Raw genomic sequence first — 24,923 nt, 5'->3', positions numbered from 1 at the left:
GAAACCTAGCCGGGGGCTAGGCGCTCTGCCCACAGAGCAACTGGGATGTGTGCCCCAGGTGGTGGAATGGGGTACCCCAGGGGTGTTACATGCAGGGGTTGTCAGGCTATAATACGGGAAATCTGACCGCAAACCATAGTGGTGCATTGTGTTGGAAAAGATGTCACGTTCCTCGCACGTTAAAGAACCCTGCTGTGGTATTCGATAGGAGTAGGAACCTTTGCGCTCCGCCCTAGGAGGCTAAATTGCCCGACCCTACCCATCCCCCCTTTTTCTAGTGGTAATTGTTTACACAACTGTGTCGATGTAATATCATATAAAAGAAATGTTAATATTTGCTTTTATGTTAATATAATTATGTATTTCAAGACAAAAGACAAAAAGGAATCGATTCTTAAAAGGTTCCTTAAAGAAGATTTGTTATCAAGTGTTTTATGAAAATTATTGCATCTATCAAACTAAAAATACAATCCGACAAAAGAAAACTTTAACTTTGTTGTCTATATATGTAACGATAAAAGCAAGGACTAAATTAATGTACCTATATTTTGAAAAAAAAAAAACATATCAAAATTCCTATTTTAGTTAAGTGATATTATATTTTGTTTTCAAAAGACCTGTCTGATGAATACTAGAACATTTCACACCAAAATTATATATTTTATAATTTGATATCCAATTGAATACAGAATGTGCAACACAGTTTGGTTTACTACCAATAAAAATATAAAGAAACATCTTTTGATAAATGATATAAATTTTATTACATAATAATAAGTTTAAAATACCTATTATTATCAATGAGAAGTTGACTATTTGGCGTCATCCCATTTGTCCTGCATTTGTTACAGGCAAATTATATATGTAATTTTGTATGACAAGTTATTTACCTCTTAGATACGGACCATTTAGCATTAATTTGAAAATGTTCAATATTCACTTACGCGAGGTAAGGATTAGGTAGAACAAAAAATTTTCTTCGCGGAAGTGTATATTAAGCATGCTCCAGTCAACAGGTAAATATATATGTAAGTAATATTTTTCATTTTTTTGAAAATTTTTGACAATACATGTAAAATTCATTTCGTCCGTCGTTAACAATTTTTCCACTCTTCTTCTCTGACACTATTTGACCAATTGGAACCAAATTTGGTATGAATGTTCATTGTGGTATCCTGCATAGAAGTGATGTTGGGATTATTGATCTGTAGAAAAACATAGCCGTCGTTACTAAAAATATAACATAATATAGAGGTCAGACAGTAGTTTTTCGCATATATCCCCAAAACCGTTAGGTTAAATCAAATTGTGACATGGGTAAAAGTGTTCAACATGATTGAGATCTATCTGTGGTCATAACTTCATTTTAATCTGTGAAGCCATGTTGGAGTTATTCCCCCTTTTCGACATTTTTTGTTTTTTTTGTTGCTATTTTTAATGTTATTTCTTTCCAATATCTTAACCTCTGACACTACATGACCAATTGAAACCAACGTTGGTATGAATGTTCCTTGGGGTATATCCTGATTTGGAAATTTTTGATCTGTCAAAAAATATGGCTGCTGTTACTAAAATAGAATATAGGGTTCATACAGTAGTTTTCCGCTTGTCATATCTCCAAAACAATTAGGATTAGCCAAATTCTTTCAAATGCTGAAATGATCCTTATTATAAGGCCTACAAAAATCCACAAGGGATCAAAGTTGTCAGATATAAGAGTTGCTGCCCCATGCAAGACGAAAAATGAGTTTTTATTAACGGTTTTCTGCCAATACCTTGAAAACTATAATAGATAGAAAGAAACTCTCAATTGCTGAAATGATTCTTATGATAAGTCCTTCCAAAGTCTTCTTAAGTCAAAATTTTTGGACAATTCTTTGTTAAAATTATTGCTCTTGAAAGACAAAATTTAACAAGGTGAGCGATTCAGGCTCCTGGGAGCCTCTTGTTACAATATGTTTGTGTTTTTAGAAAATATCAGTCCATCCTCAGTACTTCCATAGTAACTAGCTCACTACTAACCTGATATTTCAGAGGAGGATCCAAGGGTGGCCCAGGTCAGTTGCGTCTTGCCCCTTATATAACTGTAAATTGTTATATATTGTTATCTAATGTATAAAAAGAACCTGAAAAGCACTCAGAAAAAAATAATTCAAACACGCCACTAAGTTTGAGTAATATAGGTTCAATACTATTTAAGTTACAGTTTACCTAAAGTAGGTCCGCCTTAGAGCAGACTGGACAGAGTGGAGCGATTACTAGACCCACCTATGGTGACAAATTGCTAAGTAAACAGGCATGTTTTTAGTATCTAATGACAGGAGGAATAAATACAACAACACAAATGACTTGTTTGTTTTATTATAAAACAATTTCAGAATCATTAACTAACACATATTCTTCAAATTGCATAACAACAATAAAGTTATATATATATATATATAATAGTATTGTACAATATTTTGATTGTATATATATAATCAAAATATTGTACACAGACTAAATTCATAAAAGAAAATTAGAAGTTACAGCATCAGAAATACTGCATACAAAATTAGCAGTAATCTTATTCATCTATTTTTAGCATTTAAATATACATGTGCATGTTTTTTTCATAATTAATAACACTAGGCAATTTTCATAAAGTTCAAGTTTCTTCAATAATAAATGTTTCAGGTTAAAAAGGTATTTATGGAAATAGACCTAGGGTTAGGGATATATCTCCTGAAATCATTGGTGTGTTTGTATCATATTCAATTTCACCATAGCCTCTCAAGCTTTCATTTGAAGCAGAATAAAATGAATTCAAGTTGGATACTTACATAAGATTGATGTAAAATGCTGAATACAAACGTTCCAGTGATTTTTAAGAGTTGTGTCCCTTACCCTATGTCTACCTCCTTAAACAAAAAATATTTCAGGAATTATTGTATCTGTACATATATAAAGCATCTCAGAAAAAAAAACCGAACAGCAACCATACATACCGTGAAATTTTCGTGGCAGTTTTATTTCAGTTATTATCTATCGCCCCATGATTCATAAAGCAAAATTAAACTGTTATCAAATATTTTCTTCAAAAAACATTACAGTAGACTTTGAAGAATGATCACAAATTTAAATCACAAAAAACAGACAGCATGAAAATTTCTGTTTACAATATAAATATGAAGTAAGTAACTTACTGGTACTCTTGTGTTTTGTTTGTATAATGAAACCTGTCGTAACTGAACCTTGGATAAACTGGTAACCTGTTTAATCCAATCATCTTCTGATGTCCCTTCTATCAGTTTCAATACTTATAGAATTTGCATGACCAGAACACCTGTCTAATTAACTAAACAGATCTATCAGTTCACAAAGGTTTCACTGTAGGCAGGTATCCCTGTACAAAAAATGCCTATATCATATATATATATATCTGTTCTTTCTGGCAAAATCCTTCTTTAACATTTAAGGGTAACTTTTAAAAGAATCATAAATTCAAACAATTTTTTCAAGATAGGTAAATTACAAATTAATTAAAAAAAAAACAAAAAAACACAAAATGGAGTTTTGTCTTCAATACTTACAGGCAGATGGAAAGCAACAAATAAAACACTTAGTATATAAAAACTTACCGGGCAATAACTAACTGCTAGATAGATAAAAAACACAACCCATGAAAAAAAATGCTAACTTATACAAGTGCTAAAGGGGACCGAGTTATCTGTTATGCAGTCATCACTTTAAAGAAAAATGCAATATGCCATTCAGAATCAATTTTACATTAATAATTTAGGGTAGTTAAGGCCAATCCACGTTAGTTTATTGGTTCTTTGGCATAAATGGTGAAAAAGAATGAGAGAAGTTGGCATTTCATTTTACTTTAATATTTTATGTTTTTATTAAGGAGGTAGACCTAGGGTAAGGGACACAGCATTTTACATCAATCTCATGTAAGCATTTAATCAACTTGGAATCATTATATTCTGGTTCAAACAAAAGCTTGAAAGGCTTTGGTGAAATTGAATATGATACAAACATATCCCAGACTTTATGAGTTCTTCCCTTACATTAGGTCTACCCCTTTAAAATCATGTAGTAATAAAAATGGACAACAGGGAAACCTAAACAAATATTGGCAATTGTAAAAATGTATTCTCAGACTGGTATTAAAACTGGGATTTCATACATGTACGTTGCACATGTTAATTTTTCCATCTTCACTTAAAGCTGCATTAGCTGCCAAATTTGTTCAGTTTTGATTCTACTGAATTTTGCTGATAAAATGATACAAGTTAGTAGTAATGTAATTGCAGCAATAAATGTCAATAATACCTACAGAATATTGTAAAAACTACGTTTTTTGCAATCAAAGAACAACAATAGCTCAGATCTAATTATTTTTTGCCTTTACTTCCGAAGATTGCCGACAGGACAATAACCCGGGTTAAAACTACTTTAACCTTGGTAAAAAAAAAATAACAATAACGGATACTCAGGTAAGCATGTGTCTTGTTCACATTTCATTTCATCTATTTCTTGATTAGTTTTCAAATAAATAATGACAGTTACTGACCATATTTGTGTCACATTATATCAAAATACGTAAATTTCATAAGGATCCTTGCATTATATTTGAACTTTTTTCTTTTACTGCTGAAGTCTGACGGTCTTCCTTGCTATTGATTAACCACTTTTGTTTTGCAATCAGATTTGTTTTTAAAAAAAAAGCGACCCTTACAGCACATGCATGGATTAAGGTCACCAGAAGTCACATGCATACAAATTTATCTAGGTCAATTTTTTGTCCTGCAAGACAATAAATATACAGACACCTATTTCATGTATTTAACACATTTTGTTTGTGGAAATCAGATGGCATTGAACAACAAAAGTGCAGTTTTGTAGAATTAAGGCATATTTCAACAGAATTTTTTTTTTTATGAATATGACACCTGATGCATCTTTAATATTGCACTTAATATGTGGATACAGACAACACAAAACAAGACTATCTATTTGAATAAATAAAATAAATACATGTACATGGTAATCCAAGATTATTCACCGGTGGTACATGTACATTTTGTATATGTCATATGAATTGAAAATTTATGAATGGTTTTTATCTAGCCACTAAGGTATACAAATATGTGACTAGCACAATCACTTCTACATTGAGGTACAACCACTGTAAAAATCTGTAATAATATGGCCTTGAATGATGTTTTAAAAGTTGTATATCTTTCAAATTATAATTCATAAAGTTTAAAAATATCAAAATAAAGCATTTTTAACTCCCGAAACCTTCAAGCAGAGATTGAATGTAAAAAAATAAGGTACTGGTATATACAAACTACCGTTATTGCTAATTCTTTGACTGGATTGTCAATATAAGCATAGTTAAGTACTTCTCCATCTAAGAATCAGGCAAAATGTGTTTAAGGTGTGGCACATGAAGTAAAAATACACAGAAATTTCATTGCATTATCCAAGTCTTTATACCTCATAACATCAAGAAATTACTGTCTAAGTGTTTATAAAGTTTGCCTTTTTAAGATATTGATAGTTAAAATTTAGTTGAAATGCACTATGGAAAAATCACAGGAAAAATTTCACGAACTTTTTCCATATATAAACAGTCAAAAAATATGTCACCAATACTTCAGGATAAATTTAAATAGCTTTTCAGTTGTTTTCTAGATGTATTTGAATATATTTGAGGCAAAATATACCAAATTGAGATAAATGATGTGCCATTCATTGCCTGATTCATACACAGAATGGTACTTAAATTTACAGTGCAATTAGCTACAAAATCAAAATTCATTCAAATCTACTTCAAATTGTACATGACTGTAATCCACTACATGTACTAAAAAAGTTCGCAAGTAAATATTAAGTATTTTCTTCACAGAAAGAATGCAAAAAATATGATTATGTGTAATTATTTTCATTAAAAGCCTTTTATAATTGGCACTATTTTTAGATCTGACACAATATGATATTAACCTTTCAATATTAGAACTATTTTGGAAGACTGGGTGACCCTTAATAGGGTTTGTAAGTCTCGTTCTAGTTTCAGTTTCCCTTCCGGAATTTCCAGTTTAGAACGTATTGAAATCCAAAGACCGATATGCATTTTAGTGTGTACTTCCGGGTAATTCAAACGCTCCTTCACAATGCAAAATCTTCTGTTTTATGCTATTCTAAACATTTTTATCTGTTAGAACTTGACAATTGTCATTTTTAATCAGTATTTTTACCCAAAAATGATACTTCGCTTTTAATATTGAACTCAATGCTATGTTAATGACGAATCCCCATACATTTGAATAGTAGACTAGGACCCATTCTTACGAAACCACACAGTCACGTGACGAGACTTACATACCCTATAACCTTTATATATGCATATCTTTAGTCCATTGAAATGCATGGATATACAATGTTGATTGGAAATGTGTAAACTGCATGTAGTTGATCTAAATAATCAGGATCCATGATTTGTTTTAAATATCCATTTTGAATGACCAAATAAAAACAAATAACTTTTGACAGTGGTTCTACAAAGTATATCAATCTTCACTACATAGTCATATTGTCTAGTGTACCTATGTCTGTAAAGGTTTAAATCTACATTCAATGAAAAAAGGTCCTGGATTTTTTCGAAGTTTCACACCAATGTTCAACTATGGGGAAACCAATAGTGACAAATTATATGTCATTGTAAAAGAATGCAGGTCAAGGAATTAGGCAAATGATTTTTTGAAATAGCCAGGGACTACAGACCCATACTAATTTGAACCCTTAGGATGAAGGAGTTCTCTAGTCAAGTCAATCTGCAGGTGACCATGCCAAATCAGATTAATTTACACAAGCTAAAAAATAGTCAAACATAAGAAGACAAAAAAAAATCAAAGAATCTTAAATTGATTTATACATGTTTATATAAATATAACTCAGAAAAGATTTGTTTTTGGTACATACATAATAACACTTTCTTCTGCTAAATTGAAACTATTAATGCCTTTGAGTTATCTATCTTTGATGACAAAATCGTAAAGCATATCATATAAATTATACTTCAAATTACTGACACTAAAAAAAACGAATGCCATTTCTGCATTTCCGAAAGCATTTGGAATAAGTTTTTATGGAAAGAGTTGTTTTTTTTTCCCACCATGATTCACCCACTGCCCGACTCTTACAGAGAATAACACTTTAATAGAAAACAAATCAGTCAAATGGAGAAGGAAGAAAAACATACACCATGCTCACATAAGACTGAATTAGCTTTACTGGATTCTATTTGTTTACTATCTGAAGGGAGGTAACTATGTTGAGCAAACAGTAGTATATTTTTCCATACTAATAAATTCAGCATAAAAAAAAAAACTGCTGTACAACCAATCAAGGGTCTTTCCGGTCAGCAAGACTAACTAAGTAACCTTTCACGTCTTTTTCATATTCTCGAGTGTCAGGTTTCTCTGTCATTACCCACGTATCTTCAACACTATTGACTCTCTCTCGACATATTGGGCAGGTTTTACTCGAGACATTCCTGTAACAATAAAAATCACACTAATTTCTCCAATTCTAAGCAGGTGACTTACAATGGACATGACTTTTTAACACCTGGACTGTGATATACTTTCTTTGAGAGATTTCTTGCCTCTCACATTTCAGTTTTCTATGGATTTCTATGGGAGAAACCAATTCTCCCTCAGCCCATTTTGGTTTTAAATATTAAGATTTTAACATGCTCACAGAAGATTGTAAATACAAAATCTATAATTTTTTTGATAGAGAATGGAGAAATACTTTTAACTCATGAATATATGGATTGAGAATCTATATGTACCATATATGAAAAGTAGAGGCTCAAGAGAACCTGAATCGGTCACCTGGTTAACATTTGCTTATTTGTAAAACTTGAGGAATGAGAAAGGCTAAGTTACAATTAACTGAATTGTCAAAAACAGGAAATGCTTTTAATAGCATTTTTATTACCTGAACCAGAATTTTGCTAAAGCCAACAGTTTTTGAATTATTTAAAAAAAATTGTCCTCCGACCCCTATGTTCTGTTTTTAGTATAGGCACCATATCTATTCACAGATTAAAAATCATAAGTCATTTCTAGCACAACACACTAAAGAACCAATATGCTTATTTTCATTGAATGGTCTAAAATGGTATTAGAGGAAAAGATTTTCAAAGGCGTACATGTGAAAAAAAAAATGCTTCAGGGATTATAACTCCAACATCGGTGGAGGAATTGTTTTGAACATTTCTGCGTACATCCATCTCATTATGTTAAATAATATAATCCAGACAGAATTTCGCTGAAGGTAATGATTCTTGAGTTAATTGCAAATACTGCCTTCCAACCCCTTTGTTCTATTTTTAGTAACAGCGGCCATGTTCACAGATAAAAAATCCCAAAACAACAGTTCAGGGGCCGTAAATCCTGCATCAAAAGATAAATTGTTTTGAAAATATTCGGAATAGGTCCACATCATGATGCTGAACAATATTACTCTAACAGAATTTTGCAAAAGGCAACAACTTTTGAGTTATTTGCAAAGAGCTGCCTTCTAACCCCTATGTTCTATTTTAGAAACAGGGGCAAAGTTTTTTTCAAGGATCAAAAATCCCAATGGTCATTTTGTGTGGGATACCCTAAGGAACTATTATGCCAACTTTCATTGAATTCCGTAAAATTGTTTTTGAGAAGAAGATTTTCAAAGTTGTACATGCAAAAAATGCAAAAAAAAGCTGTTTCAGGGGCCATAACTCCTACATCAATCGACAAATTGATTTGAAAATTTTGGCATAGGTCTGTCGCTTGATCTATTGCTGAATAATACTACTCTGCCAGAATTTCGCTAATGACAACAGATTTTGAGTTATTTGCAAAAAAATGCCTTCAGATCCCTATGTTCTATTTTAGTAACGGTGGTCATGTTTCTTCAGAGATTATAAATCCCAACAATCATTTTATGCACAATACTCTACGGAACAATCATGCAAAGTTTGCATCCTAACGGTCTAGTAGTTTCAGAGAAGAGGATTTTTGAAAAATTGCCCATTATGATGATGATGACAACTGACGCCAAGTGATGACATAACCTCACTTGGCCAGGTGAGCTAATAAAAGATGTTACCATTTTTTCATCTCTAGCGAGTTTGGTTTTTACACATATTGATGCATAAATAATTGAAACTTTACCATTCCTGTATGCAGCCTTCACAAAATCTATGTGTACAAGGTAATATCAGCTCAGCCTTGTGTTCCATACAGATACAACACTCCTCTTCATCATCAAGAGACCTTAAAGCCGATCTAAAAAATGGGATCAAAGTTTCATGATAAAATTACATAATATTAAAAAAAACCCATATTTTTCACAAAATTGGAAGAACGAAAATTATAAGGTAAAATTAACATCTACAGTTGTGTCCTCTTTACATGTACATACCAAGTTTCTTTAAATTCTGTCAATAGTTTCAAAAGAGCTATGATGACAAAACAAGGACTGCCAGACTGTCAACCCAGAAACATTACACCCTATGTAACTTAAATGTATGAGTTATACAGGTAGTTCCTATTTGTTAGTATCATATTTCATGGTTTGTTGAATTTCTGTTAGTTCATGAAGTTCTAAATTCACAGATTTCAATATAAACTCTTCATTTTCAAAAGAAATATGCTTTTCATAGGAATTTCAATTACCAATAATATCATTGTATATGGAGTATCAAATTTCATGGTTTTCTTGAAATTGGTTAACCATCAAAATTGGTTCCTCAACAAACAGGAATAATAGGATAATTAATTGGAAGGAGTGAATAATCAAAATTTGATCAAAAGTTGTGTTTTGGCACAAGTGATCATACTTTGGTTATTCACGATAATCAATTGATTATCCTATTTATTATATATAGATTTCTTCCATTATTTATTGTTATTTTCAACATAAATTTAAAATTTTGTGAACGGTGGATTGATATTCGTGTAGTGACGTTTTGGCGGGAGAATCGTGTGGTGACGTTTTGGCGGGAGAAAGGGTGACAGTGAAATTACTGAATTTATTTCTCAGTGTGAAGTACCGAAAAAAAATACACTGGGAACATTTGGTAAATCACTGCTACCTATATAATAAATTTACAATATTTATGTAAGACAGACAGGAGTGGTTAAATCTACAAATCCACGAATCGATGAACTAACATTTTCCCCTAAACCACAAATTGGTACACATGGCCACGAATAAAAGTACTTTCATGGTAGAATACATGGTTTGTCCAAACTACAAACACTACCAAAATTGGTACTACATAGTATTCCTGCCAATGAATGTATGTACAAATTGATTAATTATATCAAATTAATGGTAGTTACTGTTCAAATATGACAGAAGCACAGATATCCACCCTCTCCCTGCTCCCAGTATCTGTGGGTAAGGCAGAAACCTGGTCTGTTATTTCTTTATATATCTCAATGTATTGCTTTAGATTCAGCAGTCTAGTTGAAAGAACTTGGTTTCTACTGGCCAGTATCTGAAAATAAATAATTGGGTGTTAAAGCTTGATGATAAGTAATTATATACCAGTACACACCTTTATTTTAGGTTGAAATATGCTTTTCAACATTTCAATGCCAAAATGACTTGATGCAGTTTTCAAAGTGGTTGACATTAATTTTTAAGCAGTAAGTAGTCTGAAGGGCTACAAGTGGTTAAAATAATTAACTAGAGACCTTCCTGAATATTTGTTGCTGAAAAGCAGTGATGGCAGAGTTAAATGCATCCAATCAATAAAAATTTGAAAAAAAATATTATTTTATGCAAATCATAGGCACTGAATAATTCTGTCTCAAGCTGTCTCTACATTTTTGTGCTCTATTTTTAATTTGTAAAAATTATCCCTCTAACATACCATTCTATTTGGTATAATTTGATTTTTTTGGTGACGAAAATGTAAATTTACACACCTTTTTACAGCATATCCTGACGGTAGTTTTCCAAAACACCGAGGAGTCAGATCCTTCCTGTACACTAAATTTTAACTGTTTCCCTCGCTGGTCACTAAATGATGAGGTTCTATCAAAATAACAAATCATTGATCTTAAAACAAGTGTACATGATTTATATGTAACAAAACCATTCTCCATTTCTACATGATTATTTTAGTTTACCTTTTATTAATAAGTATACATGAATGATTGCTTGTTAGGGTTTAAGGCCTGAGCAGCAATATTTCAGTTATATTCAGATGATGAACATAAAATGGAAGATAAATTGAACATGAATATAATATACAAATAGTGAATTAATTCTAAAGCCCCTTAAACTGAATGGCAGTAATCAATTTACTCGAAATAATCTCATAGTTTTTATTTATACTGTGATTACAGGGGAGAAGTGCCTAGTATGGCAGGTACTGCTAGAGCAATACCAATAATTTTCATTGGTATGGCATGTAATACCTAAAATTCTATTAAAAACTGTACAAACATGATGTTTTACTCATTCTGCAGTGTCAATCAATTTTGGGCTGCAATGCCGCTGGACCCTGAGTGATTCTTATGTTTTGAACAATGCGATCCTTTTCTGATAAAATCAATAAAAGTACTCTTTAAACATCAATAATTTGTCTTCAAAGAGCATCATTGTTCAATTACCAATTTCTACTAGAAATATTCCAGAAATACACGTACCTTTATGTTTAGTTTGTATTTGATAACAAAATACAAGTTGTCTATAAAATGATGTTTAAAAAGGTAAATGCAGGCTTCTTATTGTATGGTTATAAATATTTCAGACACATATGTTTCAGTGAGGAAGTTACATGCACATGTATATATACACATTTTTATAAGGCTATAACAACAAATAGTACATGTAATTAGTTTGGAAATTTTAACAAAATTAACAACATACGCTACAAAAAATTGTTGAATAAACTTACATTTCATTAAGTTCAAGAACAGATTTAAGAAAATCATCATATGACAAATGAGCAATTCTTTTTATGATTCCTATATGTGAGTGCAGCCTTTTAAATATTCTTTCGGGATCTGGTAAACTATGCCCCTGTCCCATTCTACATAATACGTCCACTCTTGTCTCATGAAAACAATCTTCTTTGTGTATGCATGCACATGTTAAGAATAAAATGTTTGGCAGTCACTGCAAATAAAAACACAATTTCAAATTCACCATAAGATATAGTTATACAATTCTTCAAAAAGAGTTTTTAAAAATCAGAAAATAAAAAAAACTGAAAAACTGTTGCAATTGTATAACATTGCTGAAGTGTAAAATCTAAGACATAATGTTAATATGTTGTTTCATAAGCATGATAAGGGTGCTATAGGTGAAAAAACAAATGCACAAAAAGTCTCCAAATTAAATCATCTTTGGACATACATGTATTTAGACCACAGATTATGCTGAAAAACATTTTTAAATCATGCAATACATGATTAGATCAAATAATAACTATTCTGCTTTGCTGCCAAAGGCAACAAATAAAAAAATCCCAGCACATGTCAAGATTTACATTTATCTGGAATATGAGGGAATACTACAGACAATCTATCAAATTTCTGGCCAGTTAAGTCCCATTGCCAATCCAACCAAAGTAAATCTGTCCCCTGTTGTTAATTCATCCCTCAATGGCACATCGAACCAGCCAATTGCTCAAGAAAAGTTAGTTGCTCTTTTCATTAATTTCACTTAAATTATAGAAAAGTAATTATTAAAATCATATTGAAATTAAATTTTATTTAAACATATTGTATTATCATAATTATAGATCTGTTTTATATTGTACATTGTAAATCTAGTACATTTTATATACAAAATATTGACAGGGCAAAATGGGCAAAATCAAGTAATGGATGTATATTTAGGAACTCTCTTAGGGCTCAACTGGTCAGAGAGTAGATCTTGCCATTTTCAAGACAGAGGCAATTCTTGCCAAACTGCTCACCAGAATAGCATTCCTCAATGAAAATCTTTGTACATGTATGAGAACTCATTTTTGAAAGCAAAATATGCATTATAGAAACTCAACAAAAGACCTTTGAAAACTATTTATTTTTCTGTGAAGTATTGACATGAACCCCATAATTATGCTAAGGCAGCTAATTTACATTTAGCATTGGTGTCTGCTCCAAGTCATTGTGGCGTGAACATCACATTTAAAAAAAAATGCCTCAGTCAATGTCACAGTCTAAATATATGTGCTTTCTTCCTAGTCTAATTGTTATTTTGCTTTCTCGCCTTTATGACAGATTAAAAAAATGTCTCAGCAGGTCATGATTATTTTGGTATAAATTAAATAGTGAGGACTGTACAAAAAACTTTCAGCAATCAGTACAACATTTCCAAAAAATATCCTTTACAAGTTAACTAATTTCTAAATGAGTTTCATGTATAGCCCAAATCAACATTTCTAGCTAGACTTGGACAGAGTAAGTAGGGATAGTAAGTCCATTATAGTCGGCGTCACATAAATAACATACTGTTAAAATTTGAATAAAAATATTTTCTACGACTTTATTGACACCTACCGTCGTTTAAATTGTCTTAAATGACTTGCTCATTCGTTTAGCCAAACGGCTTCTCCCTAAACATTGAATCGTTAAATTCCGGTCAGATTTTAATTCTAGGTGCCAATATTTACATTGTAAAAAGTCAGCCATGTTTACAGTGATCGGGTTGCTAGGAGATGTTGTTTACGTTTAAATGGTTTGTCCAAAAACCGAAGAACCCAGAATGCACTTCGGCGTTATTTCGGATATCTCGGATTTATTTTACGCGAACAACGTACAATACCGAGAAGTTGATTAAGCAGACGATTGTCACCGGAGTTCGACAGGAACTTACGAACTTCGTTTGTAAACAAATCGTCCTGTAAAAACCAACATGGCGGAAATTAGTATGGGATTTTCCCGTAAGGATTTGTTACGCATGATTTAAGCTAATAAGCGACTTGTTTTTGAGAAGCTGTTTGGCTAAACGAATGAGCAAGTCATTTAAGACAATTTAAACGACGGTTGGTGTCAATAAAGTCGTAGAAAATATTTTTATTCAAATTTTAACAGTATGTTATTTATGTGACGCCGAGTATAGAGATTCAGTGTCCGGGGCTGTTTTCTGATTTTGCCGTACACTAAATCAGAAAACAGTTCCGGACACTGAATCCCAAAAGGGGTTAGAAGGGCTAGTGAGTAGTGTGTAGTGCCAGTGGTTATGTACTAATTTGGGCTGGAAATTACGATTCCAGAACATGAAACACAAATCCTGTTTCGGAAAATATTAACTGCAGCATTATCAAAATTCCATTTTTTAAAGATATAACCTTACATTGATATATTTAAAACAAAATATCAGCATTAAGTCTAGTTTTTGCCTTCTGTCAAATGATCTCCAGCACAACCTTGTGTGTACTACGTCATCAAAAACAGTGTACACATGCGGAAATAGAATTACCTGTCTTGTTTACATCCAGTGAGATTATTTTTGTCAGGTGAGTAATAAAATTCGTTTTGTTAGATTCAAAAATTATTTTGGTTATATAATACACATAAGTAAGACTGTATGTTAGAAAGTACATTGTGTACACTAAAAGAACAAACTATTTTAGTCATTTAGTTACGAAAATGAATTCGACGTCTTCTACTAAGTTCTAGTTCTACACTGTTCTCGTAGAATAGTTTGATGAAAACCTGGCATTCAATGCCAGGTGTTCATTGTTTATTGACCCCTGATTAACAGGAACCCCATCATCCAGCATCACATGCATCCAATATACAACAGGAAATAACCAACCGATCGGATACCAAGTCCTACTGGTGGTTTTACCTGTACAGTTAATTATCACACACAGGTGGTTCACCTCAGTCCTTCAGATTTAATATACTAACAGGATAAGTTAAATAATTTAAATAATTTTTTTTTGTAGTTTACTGCTTACAAATTTTTAGAATAAACACAAACATGTAATCTGAATTTCTTACGACCTTGCAACCCTTCCCTTTTTTTATTTGAATATTGATATGTTGACATACCAATATCCAAATAAAAAAGAGGAGGAACGTTGCAGGGTAACAAGGTAAAATTTACTTCAATTCCGAATTCAGTAATGGTAACAGACCACAAAACTTGTCTTGGTTAGAGTGTCTTTTGTTCTTGCACTTTTGAGAAAAAAATCATATAGATTGTGTATGAAATTTGCACTTTGCAAGAGTTACTGTTCTTAGTTCATTTTTTTTTTTATCATTGATGATTTATTAACTGATTGGAGATTAATGTGTGGTTTTCTCAAAAGTACAGATCTGAATATACCACATACATCCCGTCATACATTTGTACCTGTCAGTTGAACATGATTACAATACACAAGGGAATGAAATACTTGGAGTGACTCCGAAATATTCCAGATGAGAGAAATCACTAGGGGGATTTTAGGGGTGGACTCTAAAACTCTGTGATCCACTGGACACCAAAATAAAAGTAAGAGAACCCTCCCTCTCTGGGTGTACTATAGTATTTAGGACTAATATTATTCAAAAGTATATGTATACCAAAAAGTATCATTTGTTTGCTTGGGTTTTTCTCCACCATGAATCACTAGTACATTAGGCAGTGTCTAAATTTTATATGGATTGGTACTTAAATGCATGTTCATGTATACTGGTCTGTGGGTAAGATAATGCTTATAGATGCTATTCTTGGTTCAAACAAGCATTTCAATGTATGTAGGACTGAAAACAGAGGTTTTAAGATGTGGTAAGAGTAATCAAGGGAACCAAAATTAAAGCGGTAATCAAAAGAATGTAATCCAGGGACAAAGACCAGACATGGAAAACAGACATACACAACAAAGAACATAAAGTAACTAAAATCATACATACAAAGTAACAAAAGTAAATGAGCAACTCGGACTCCACTAAAAACTGGGAGCATGGACCAGGTGCACCGGTATGGTAAGCGTTCTCTGCTTTTCTAGAAACACCCGCCGAGTTGCTCATAAAAAGTCAAGTCCGGGGTTGACAAACGAGGAAAGGAAAACTATGACCCGTTGAATAAATCAGTTTTCATGGTGCTGATGTATACACCATAATGATCCACGAGTTCATGATGACGACCATAAAACTTCTGTAGTGATGACTTCAATCTTGTAGCAACATAACCCTGTTCCAGAAGCCTATTTGTTAGAGTTCTAGCGCGATACAAAAAGTCTGCATAGTTTCGGCAAGCTCTGGCATAACGTATGAGTTGTGATATGAACACTCCATACCCAGGAGCCAAAGGGATGTTGCCACGGATGAAAGGAAAGTTGACAATTCTGAATGAAAAGTCATTCATGTCATGTCGTAAAGTTTGGTCAATAGTTTTCCTTTACCATCGATTTCAGGTAAAATAGACAGTTATATATGTAAATTGTTTTTACTGTTTATCTATGGAAGGGCTCATCAAGAGAAAGGAAAGATGCTGATATATTTTAAGCCAGGTGGAACACTATAAGCATTTTTGAATTACATATTCATATCACAATGTTGAAAGTACAAATGTAGCTAATTAGTACATTTACTTAGTTTTCCTTGCAGCTTTTGAAAACAGATCTGTGGGTATCATCCACTTCATACAATGGTACTTTAGCATGATATAACATCAAATTTGAAGGCATGTACATGTGAATCATGTAAGAATTAACAGCTGTTTAAGGTAATAGACAAGGGGCTTAAAAGACAGGCAAAATGTGCCACACCCTTGACAAACTGTCTGTAGGCAACAATATACATGTTTACTCAGTAAATGATTAAAAAAACGATTTCATTGAAATACATATACCAGGCATACATGTACATTATATTAAATCTGGCATCAAATCAAACACTTTGATTTGTTATAGTAGTTGTTATTAATCTTTCAAACACATTCCAATGTATTAATCCTTGTGCCCTGCCTCTTAAATCTTTAATCTTCTTCAAAAATATACTTAAACCAATTATACACACAATGAATTTTATAGCCTTCTGTTGTCCGATTGTTTATTTTTGGGTGGAAGTACAAGTGTTTAAATATTTACACTTAAAAGTCAAAAGAAGTCTTGTTCATATTCATATTTAAAGTGATGACACTTTAAATTGTTCTTAACTAAACACTATGCAGGTCAAGTCAACCAGGTACTGTCTATACCTTAATAAACCTAACCCAATAGTAGGTGATGAAACTATATGTGTCCTAGCTAGAATCTGAACATCGGAAGGGCACAGGTGCAGGGCACTTTCCCTTTTAATGCCCTGGCTAAGCATTGCTAATTTTTTTATATTCATTGCAAGTACATGTAGTATACATTGCCCATTTATATGCCCCTTGAAGGAAGTTTACTTATTTGCAATGTTTAATTAAATTCATTTAGGGATGGATTGTCAGTGACACTGTTTATTGAAATGTCATTTTGGCATCTTGAAATTACAAACTAGGGCACTCAGAGCTCCCACCACTTTGTTCAAGCGAGTTCTCTGTACATACATGTACATGTTATTGTACCAGTAGTTACTAGGACAATATACAATATACATGTACTTGTTGAACTTGTACATTCAAAGATTACATGTATATATACAAATGTATTATATACATGTAAGTTACATGTACAGTGTACCCTCCCTATACTGTCTCACTTATCGCCACACTTGTCCCAGATCCCTTTTGTCCAAAATTACTATAGTTTATATATAAATACATGTATTCCTTGATCTAGCACCATTCTCCACATCTCCAAAATTTGGCCTGGTCCCTAAGGTGACAATATAACAGTACATGTATTGTGGATGCACTGTACATGTACGATTCAATTGCTACATCTCACAACATACATGTACATGTGTGTATTCAAATTTTTTTTTGGTACCTTGATTAACGACAATTAAAAAAGCTTGATCTAGCTCATGATACATGTACATGTACTACAACTTTTTTTACTTCTTACACCGACATGTACCTGTATAATACACTTTGACATATTTTTTTAGTCATCTCCCTTTATGATGTTATCAATATATGCAATTATTAATTATATCATATCTGTTAGTTTTGTCATCATTATATATACATGTATATGTATGTAATCCTAAATGCTTTTCTAACTTGTTGATATTGTTTTTGGTTAGAATTAAGGACATGTATAGTATACATGTACTTGTATAATCAAAATAATGCATTGTATTCTGTATATTGAAGGAACCCATGTTAATTGTTATGAAATAGAAAAAGCACAGTGATTTTGTGGCATATATATATATATATATAGTAGAGCTCTCTAGGCTTTTGAAGAATTTAATAGTAGAGAATGCTTACTGAAAGAAATTCCAGGAGTAATAACTTTTATTAATTTATAAACTTGGCCAGGGGAAATAAGTCAGGATTGAGTTTTATGACTTATATCTATTCTTTCAACCTACCTATATTAACATGATGATACTGTGCTATTTTGCACTTAATTATCAAGCAAATTATTATAGAATTTCCAGGAGTACAGAACTAAAAAAAAAAAGAACTTCCTATAAATTCATAAACTTGGCCAGGGGAGATAAATCAGGATAGAGTTTTATGACTTATATCTATCCTTTCAACCTGCCTTTATTGACTTGTTTGCGCTGTGCTATTTAGCACTCAATTATCAAGCAAATTATTATAGCAGTTATTTTATGCATACATTTGTATTATAGTAAAATTTATACAATTTAAATTATAAACATTGATGAATGCAGAACATATTGTGGACTTAGAATTGTACATGTACATACATGTATATACTGAGGGTAACTTTAAAAAAAGTATCTAAGAATTTGAATTCTGACAAGTTTTTTTCTTGAGAGAGGTCAGAGTAACATGCAACTTTATCTCATTTAGTCCTTTAAATTCTTCTGCAGTACATACATGTACTTATCATAATGTGTACTGGTGCATTGTTTAGTGTCACAGTTTACTCACAAAGTATTTTATGATCAAGTATTTGGGAGAAATAAATTGAGAGAAGATTTTCAATATCCTAATGTGCTCTTATACTATACATAAATAACTTTATGTGCTACATGTACATTTTTACATGTACAATGTATACATTTATCTTATTCAATGAAAATTAAGGTAGAAGGGCACCCATTCTTAAAAAAGGAGATGTACACTTCAAATACACTTTTTACATTATTGTTAAAATTATGGTTGAATGCTATTTGATTATTTCAATTAAGCAATTGTTTATTTAAGGCTTACAGAAACTATTTTGTTAAGGGAAGTCCAACCCTACCTTATATTTTTTGTGCCTACCCTAACATTTTTTTTGTCATTTTACAACAAGCACTATTAAAGTCATGGACGGCATCCCATTAAATTAATGGAAAATAATTCTACTACCCCACCTAATATTTTTTTAGGATGTTAATCTAAAAAAACATTTTTTTTTATTAAGCCTGAGTGGATTTTATAACAGGTTTAATATAAAGAGTAATCAAGGGAACCAAGGTTATAGCTGTAATCAGAAGAATGTAATCCAGAGACAAAGACCAGATATGGAAAACAGGCATACACAACAAAGAACATTAAGTAACTAAAATCATACATACAAAGTAACAAAAGCAAATGAGCAACTCGAACTCCACTAAAAACTGGGAGCATTGACAAGGTGCACCGGTATGGTAAGCGTCCTAAAAAACCTATCTGTATAAAAGTAAAATTAATACTGAAATTTTTTGCTATATTATTTATAAAATGAATGGTTGATAATGATAGGCAATATTTGTATACAGGTACTTCTCTATTTTACGCTATGTTGCATTAGGTACTGTTTGAAGAGAAATATTGTTTGAATTTTATTCATTTATATTTTACTCCTTAGTTTTTAATGTCTCACCAATGGTGTAATATTCAAAATAGTCACTCTATTTTTACTTTTAGTCTTACCATGCTGTATGTAATACCTGATTTAGCCTTAAAACTTTAATTCCAAATAATTGCAAAATATTTTTCCTTTATGGAAGTAAATACAATGAGAATTTTAATTCGATTACAGTAATTAGATTATGATCTTTCAATACACGAGAACTTGACTTAATGCCGACCAATAGGTGATATACATTTGTAAATTGAATTAACACTTTTTCTATTATGCAATAATTCAAAAAATTAAGTTGTAAGATCAAGTAATCAGTTAAGTAAGAGATTATTTGTTTAATAGAATGGTCCTAGTGGTTTATTTTTCACTTTTGTTGAATATCTTTTGTGATTCTTTCAGATTTGGGTTACCACATTTTGGCTAACCACTTTTGGAACGTGAAGAAATTCTTAAGCAGATCAGTGGCAATCCTGGAATTTTTCAAGGTATGTGATCGATAACTTAAATACCAAAATACATGTATATATGTCAATCTTGCATGTGGAACATTGATACTTGTACAGAGTATACTTCGGATATTCATGTAATATGACAAAAGTCTGATTGTATGTATTGATATTTAATTTTGTTTTCAAGGACAATGGCAGACCCTGAGATTAACAAATTGGGCTAAAGTTTTTGCCTAAAGAAAAATGTTGAAAGATCACAATTTTCACTTATTTTATTGATTTGATACTAAATGACCAGTTTGCATGATAACATTGAACTATATTTTTTCTGAGTGTTTTTTATCTTTTGTTCATACTAAATTATGTAGAATGGAACAATTTGCAATTGTATAAAGTGGCCTGTCTTGCAAGCTTTGGGCCGTCTTTGAGTCTGCCAATAACATTTTATGATACAATTTTTTTTATATTGTACATGTTCTGTACATGTATGCATTTAATTACCATGCTGCATGTGCAACATTACCTTCAATCAGAGATAGCTTTTTAAGGTTGTAAACTGCTTGCATTTACAGTACTTACAGTATACGTACATGTACATGTATACCTTGAGTACATATACATGTTAGTACGTTTACAAATTTACATGACTGTTTATGGCGTAATGTTATTGTATTGAAAAGATAAAAAGAAAAAAACAAATTGCATAGAAAGATAGCCTGAATGCAAGAATGGCAGAAATACCGGTATGGACTCTGTCTCCTGTCAGCTTTTTAAACAACATGTATGTAATTATTATATTTCTGTCCAAATATATACATGATATTTTTATCATACTTTTAACACAACATAGTAGAATTATTTTCATTTAAATGTGGACATTTTCAACACCTTAGGCCATTATTAAACAATCATCTCACCATTCGTGGTTTAGTTGTCAATCATTCTATATGATATGGTATCTAGCTACATATATTCCATTTAAAATGGGATTAAATAAGATTTCCCACGCTGGGGTATAAATGTACAATTTTTCACTGTTATAAACAGAATAGATAAAAGGTAACTCTCTTCATTTACTTAAAAGTAAAAGGTATACATCAAGGTACAATATTACATTATATAATCTAGAACATTAATGTGACATTTTAGATAAATTAAGACTAGACTGTAGGAAATGGCTCTGGCTTGCCACTGGTGTATTTGTACATGTACATGCAGTCCATGTCTCTTACTGTGCATGTACTATTGTTCATGGGGTACCAATTTTAATGGTTTTCATGGGTAGGTCAAACCACGAAATTTGGTATCCAACACAAAGGAGAATAATATTGATGTGTGTATTAAAAACCTCAAAACCACGAATTCAGGAATCCAAGAATCTGTGTTTCTTCCCAGTATAATCCACAAAAAATTGGTATTCACGAATGTATAGTACTTGCACAGTATATGATTAAGTGTTTGGTTGAAATGAAAGTCTCAGATAACCTTAGGTCTGATTGCTGATCTAATCAATAGGGCAGTTGATGTTGAAATTGGGGAATAGAAGATGATGGTATTTTACATACATTGTATGCCTGGTCAGACTGCCCAAGTTAAGGATATCTTCAACCCTAATTAAGCCTAATGGGATTACATGGAAATTAATATAGGCATTGAATCCAATTTATTTAGGGGGACGTGGGGTTGCCTCATCCCCTTATGCTAAAAAAATTGATTGATGATGTAGAAAAATCCTGCAAATCATTGAGACAGACCCCCCTAAAAGGTCAGTCAACCCTCCTCCTTTTAGAAATTTCTGGTTCTGACACTGAACTATTTATAGTCAGTGTATATTGTATAAGAATAACACACATTGTGGAAAGTGCTATAAATAATATTGTAAAGTAGACACAAATGTTCAAGAGTATTACCTATTTTATTATCAAGGTAATAATACATCTGACATAGTTTATCCTCTATTTAGGTCACTTTATACCTGTTTATTTAAACAGTGATTTTGACACAGTGGAGGTAGTCTATATAAATTGCCCATGAGTGGACTCTCAAATTGTTTTATGGTGGATTATATTACTTTGACCAGTCATTTGTTCCATCTGCAGGCCAAAATTAAGGTAGGAGGATTTGATATGTACATGTAGGACAGGAGAGAGATTATAGATACATGTATATGTTTTTTTAAGTTGTTTTAAAATTCAATTTGTGATTCTCAGTATTGCAAACCACTAGGTTATCAACCTATAATATAATAATTGTCATTTTAATTTTGAGACTTTCTACTTTGTGAAACACTTACATGTACTTTATTGAATTCTACATGATTTAAACATCTTGATATGAGATGGTAAATGAAGTCATAAACTTACAATAGGGCTATAACTTTCATACATACATGTACATGTATGAATTTATTTTTTTAGTCTTTTGCTTTTTATTTGCTGTTTTGTTGAACCACAAGTAAAGGCTTCAAATTTAAGCTGATGTACTTTTATTTTTAAATCATTACATTGATCATATAATTGCATGTATATGTTACATGTAAATTAATATACACAAGAATTTATGTGGAATATTGTAATTTTTTTTGGAAACCTCACATATATTTGTAACCTAAACAGTAAAAACTTTTACACAAATCTTAATTTTTTATATACAAATGTATGTCAGACTAATATAAGCTTCCATATTTTCAAAAAATTCAAGTACTGTTAAAGTTCTTTAATTCGTGGATACCAATTTTCATGGATTAGGGAAGAAACAAAAGTTCACAGATTCTTGAATCCATGGTTTTGTGGTTTTCAATATACACATAAATGAAAACCTCCTTTTTGTTGGGAACCAAATTTCATGGTTTGGTGTACATGAAAACTGTGAAAATTGGACCCCATGAGCAATAATACTTTCACAGTATACATGTACCTCCTTTATCAAAAGAGAAAGTATGCATGTGACTCAGGAACTTATTGTGTATTGAAAATGTTTATTGCCCAAGGGCCACTGACTTTCTAATCTTTTTCTTTTATACTGTTATTTACTTTTAATTTAGGCTATCTTTCTTAATCACCATTATAGATATTGTTCAATTTCTATCCTTGGTCATTCATCACTATTGAATTTGTAAATGATATATGACGGTACTTTTATTCTTTTTTAGTTCAAAGGTTAATTTCCATCAGGATACCATTTCAGCAAATGTCCTTTCTGATGGGATTTTTAGAATAATAGGTCTATTTGTTCTGTCCTCAAATGAGTAATAAATGACACTTATCTTTGTGAAATGCCTTATTCAGGCATTTTGGAGAAAAAGTATGGACAAATTTGCCATTCGGGAGTGAAAATTAGAGAGGGAATGTTAAAATTGTGGGAATATTGCACGATTTTGACATGATTTTTTTTTAAAAAGGGTCCATTTATTGGACCCTGCAGAATGCTAGAAAAATCCATATCCATATATGGTATATTAACTTCACCAGTGGTTTGGTCAAGATACAAGTAGATGTACATATATACATATACATGTATTTAGAAACATTTATAAATTTTACTGGGCATTTCATTATCAAATGACTAACTGGAACTTTTTGAGCATATGAGACTACCTACGAAGACATGGAAGCAAGATTGACACCAGCTTCTTCTATTTTGATAACTATAAAAAATATGCACACTGTTCCATGCAGCTTCTGAAAAGGGCAGTGTATGCCAGGTAAAAAAGTCATTATAGGAAGTTACAGGCAAGTTGAAGCTACATCATGCACACATTAACATTTGTTCAGGGAAAATTGAAAGAAAATGGAATAAATCCTATTGAAAAGGGCAAAGGGTCAGCACCCTCCAAACACCATATGTACAAGTAGCCGACAAGGGAACATTGAAAAAAAGAGCAACATTTTTTCTAGTACCAGTAAATTCAAGAGAAGAATATCTAAATATATATGTGCACCTTAGCTAACCACATTTCAGGGAAAGACTTCACAACAAATGTGAAAAAATTGTTATTTTGCATGAAATGTCGATTTTTCAGGAATTCTACCCCCAAAAAGTCTTGTCTCGCTTCGTTAGGCCTTCAATCCTATTTATCCCCCTCATCTGAAATATCGGATCCACCTTTGTTGGCACTTACATGTACATGTATATGCATAAACTAGTCATTGGCAATTATTGCTACTAAAATACAAATGTTACAAGTCAGCAATTTAAAAAACGTATTGAAAACAAGCCAAAGTCGAACAACAAGATTATCTCTTTTTTTTTTACAAACTAGTGATCTATGGCACTTTGAACATGACTACAGGATAATATGATAAGTGATTTAACAGGATCACAATCATTGATTGGCAATTAGAGTTTTTGTTAATGAACTGAAGTTATGATTATTTGCCAAAACTGTACTGTTACATTGTAATTATTACAAATGCATTTAAATACTTCATCAACAGCTGATATACAATCTTGCCAAAATGATACCTTAATTGTGATTGGCTGGCCCATTAGATTTTAGAGCATTTTATATCATGTACATATATTTCTTCAGGTATTTAATTTTTTTATTAGTTAGGGGATGACCATTTGAT

The 24,923-nt window shown here is 31.8% G+C and overlaps 2 protein-coding genes across 11 annotated transcripts in view; one reads left to right on the top strand and one right to left on the bottom strand.

The window, feature by feature from the left end:
• Positions 1–2,345: 2,345 nt before the first annotated feature.
• LOC148610254 (RING finger protein 141-like) lies at positions 2,346–14,463 on the bottom strand. The gene is made up of 6 exons (XM_088542562.1): positions 14,365–14,463; positions 11,960–12,180; positions 10,983–11,091; positions 10,392–10,549; positions 9,219–9,332; positions 2,346–7,549 (listed from the first exon to the last, which is right to left on the bottom strand). Exons 2-6 carry the CDS (start codon positions 12,091–12,093, stop codon positions 7,399–7,401), a joined length of 666 nt encoding a protein of 221 aa, XP_088398688.1. The 5' UTR covers positions 12,094–12,180; positions 14,365–14,463; the 3' UTR covers positions 2,346–7,398.
• The window catches only part of LOC148610253 (uncharacterized), a 44,146-nt gene continuing 33,673 nt past the window's right edge, over positions 14,451–24,923 (top strand). For 3 of the 10 annotated variants that reach the window (XM_088542548.1, XM_088542541.1, XM_088542555.1), the window contains exons 1-3: positions 14,451–14,527; positions 20,303–20,388; positions 22,316–22,463. The gene's annotated coding sequence lies outside the window, so the exon portion shown is untranslated. Of the gene's footprint in view, positions 14,528–16,619; positions 16,729–20,302; positions 20,389–22,315; positions 22,464–24,923 lie in introns of those variants that run through there. The other 7 variants (XM_088542551.1, XM_088542546.1, XM_088542550.1 and 4 more) reach the window with 5 other exon arrangements.

Source organism: Perna viridis, chromosome 8, assembly GCF_037379345.1.
Source record: "Perna viridis isolate PV_CMFRI_1.1 ecotype Kerala chromosome 8, ASM3737934v1, whole genome shotgun sequence".
Taxonomy (NCBI): Eukaryota; Metazoa; Mollusca; class Bivalvia; order Mytilida; family Mytilidae; genus Perna; species Perna viridis.
Note: the sequence above shows the minus strand (reverse complement) of the source record. Positions and strands in the feature narration are given on the sequence as shown.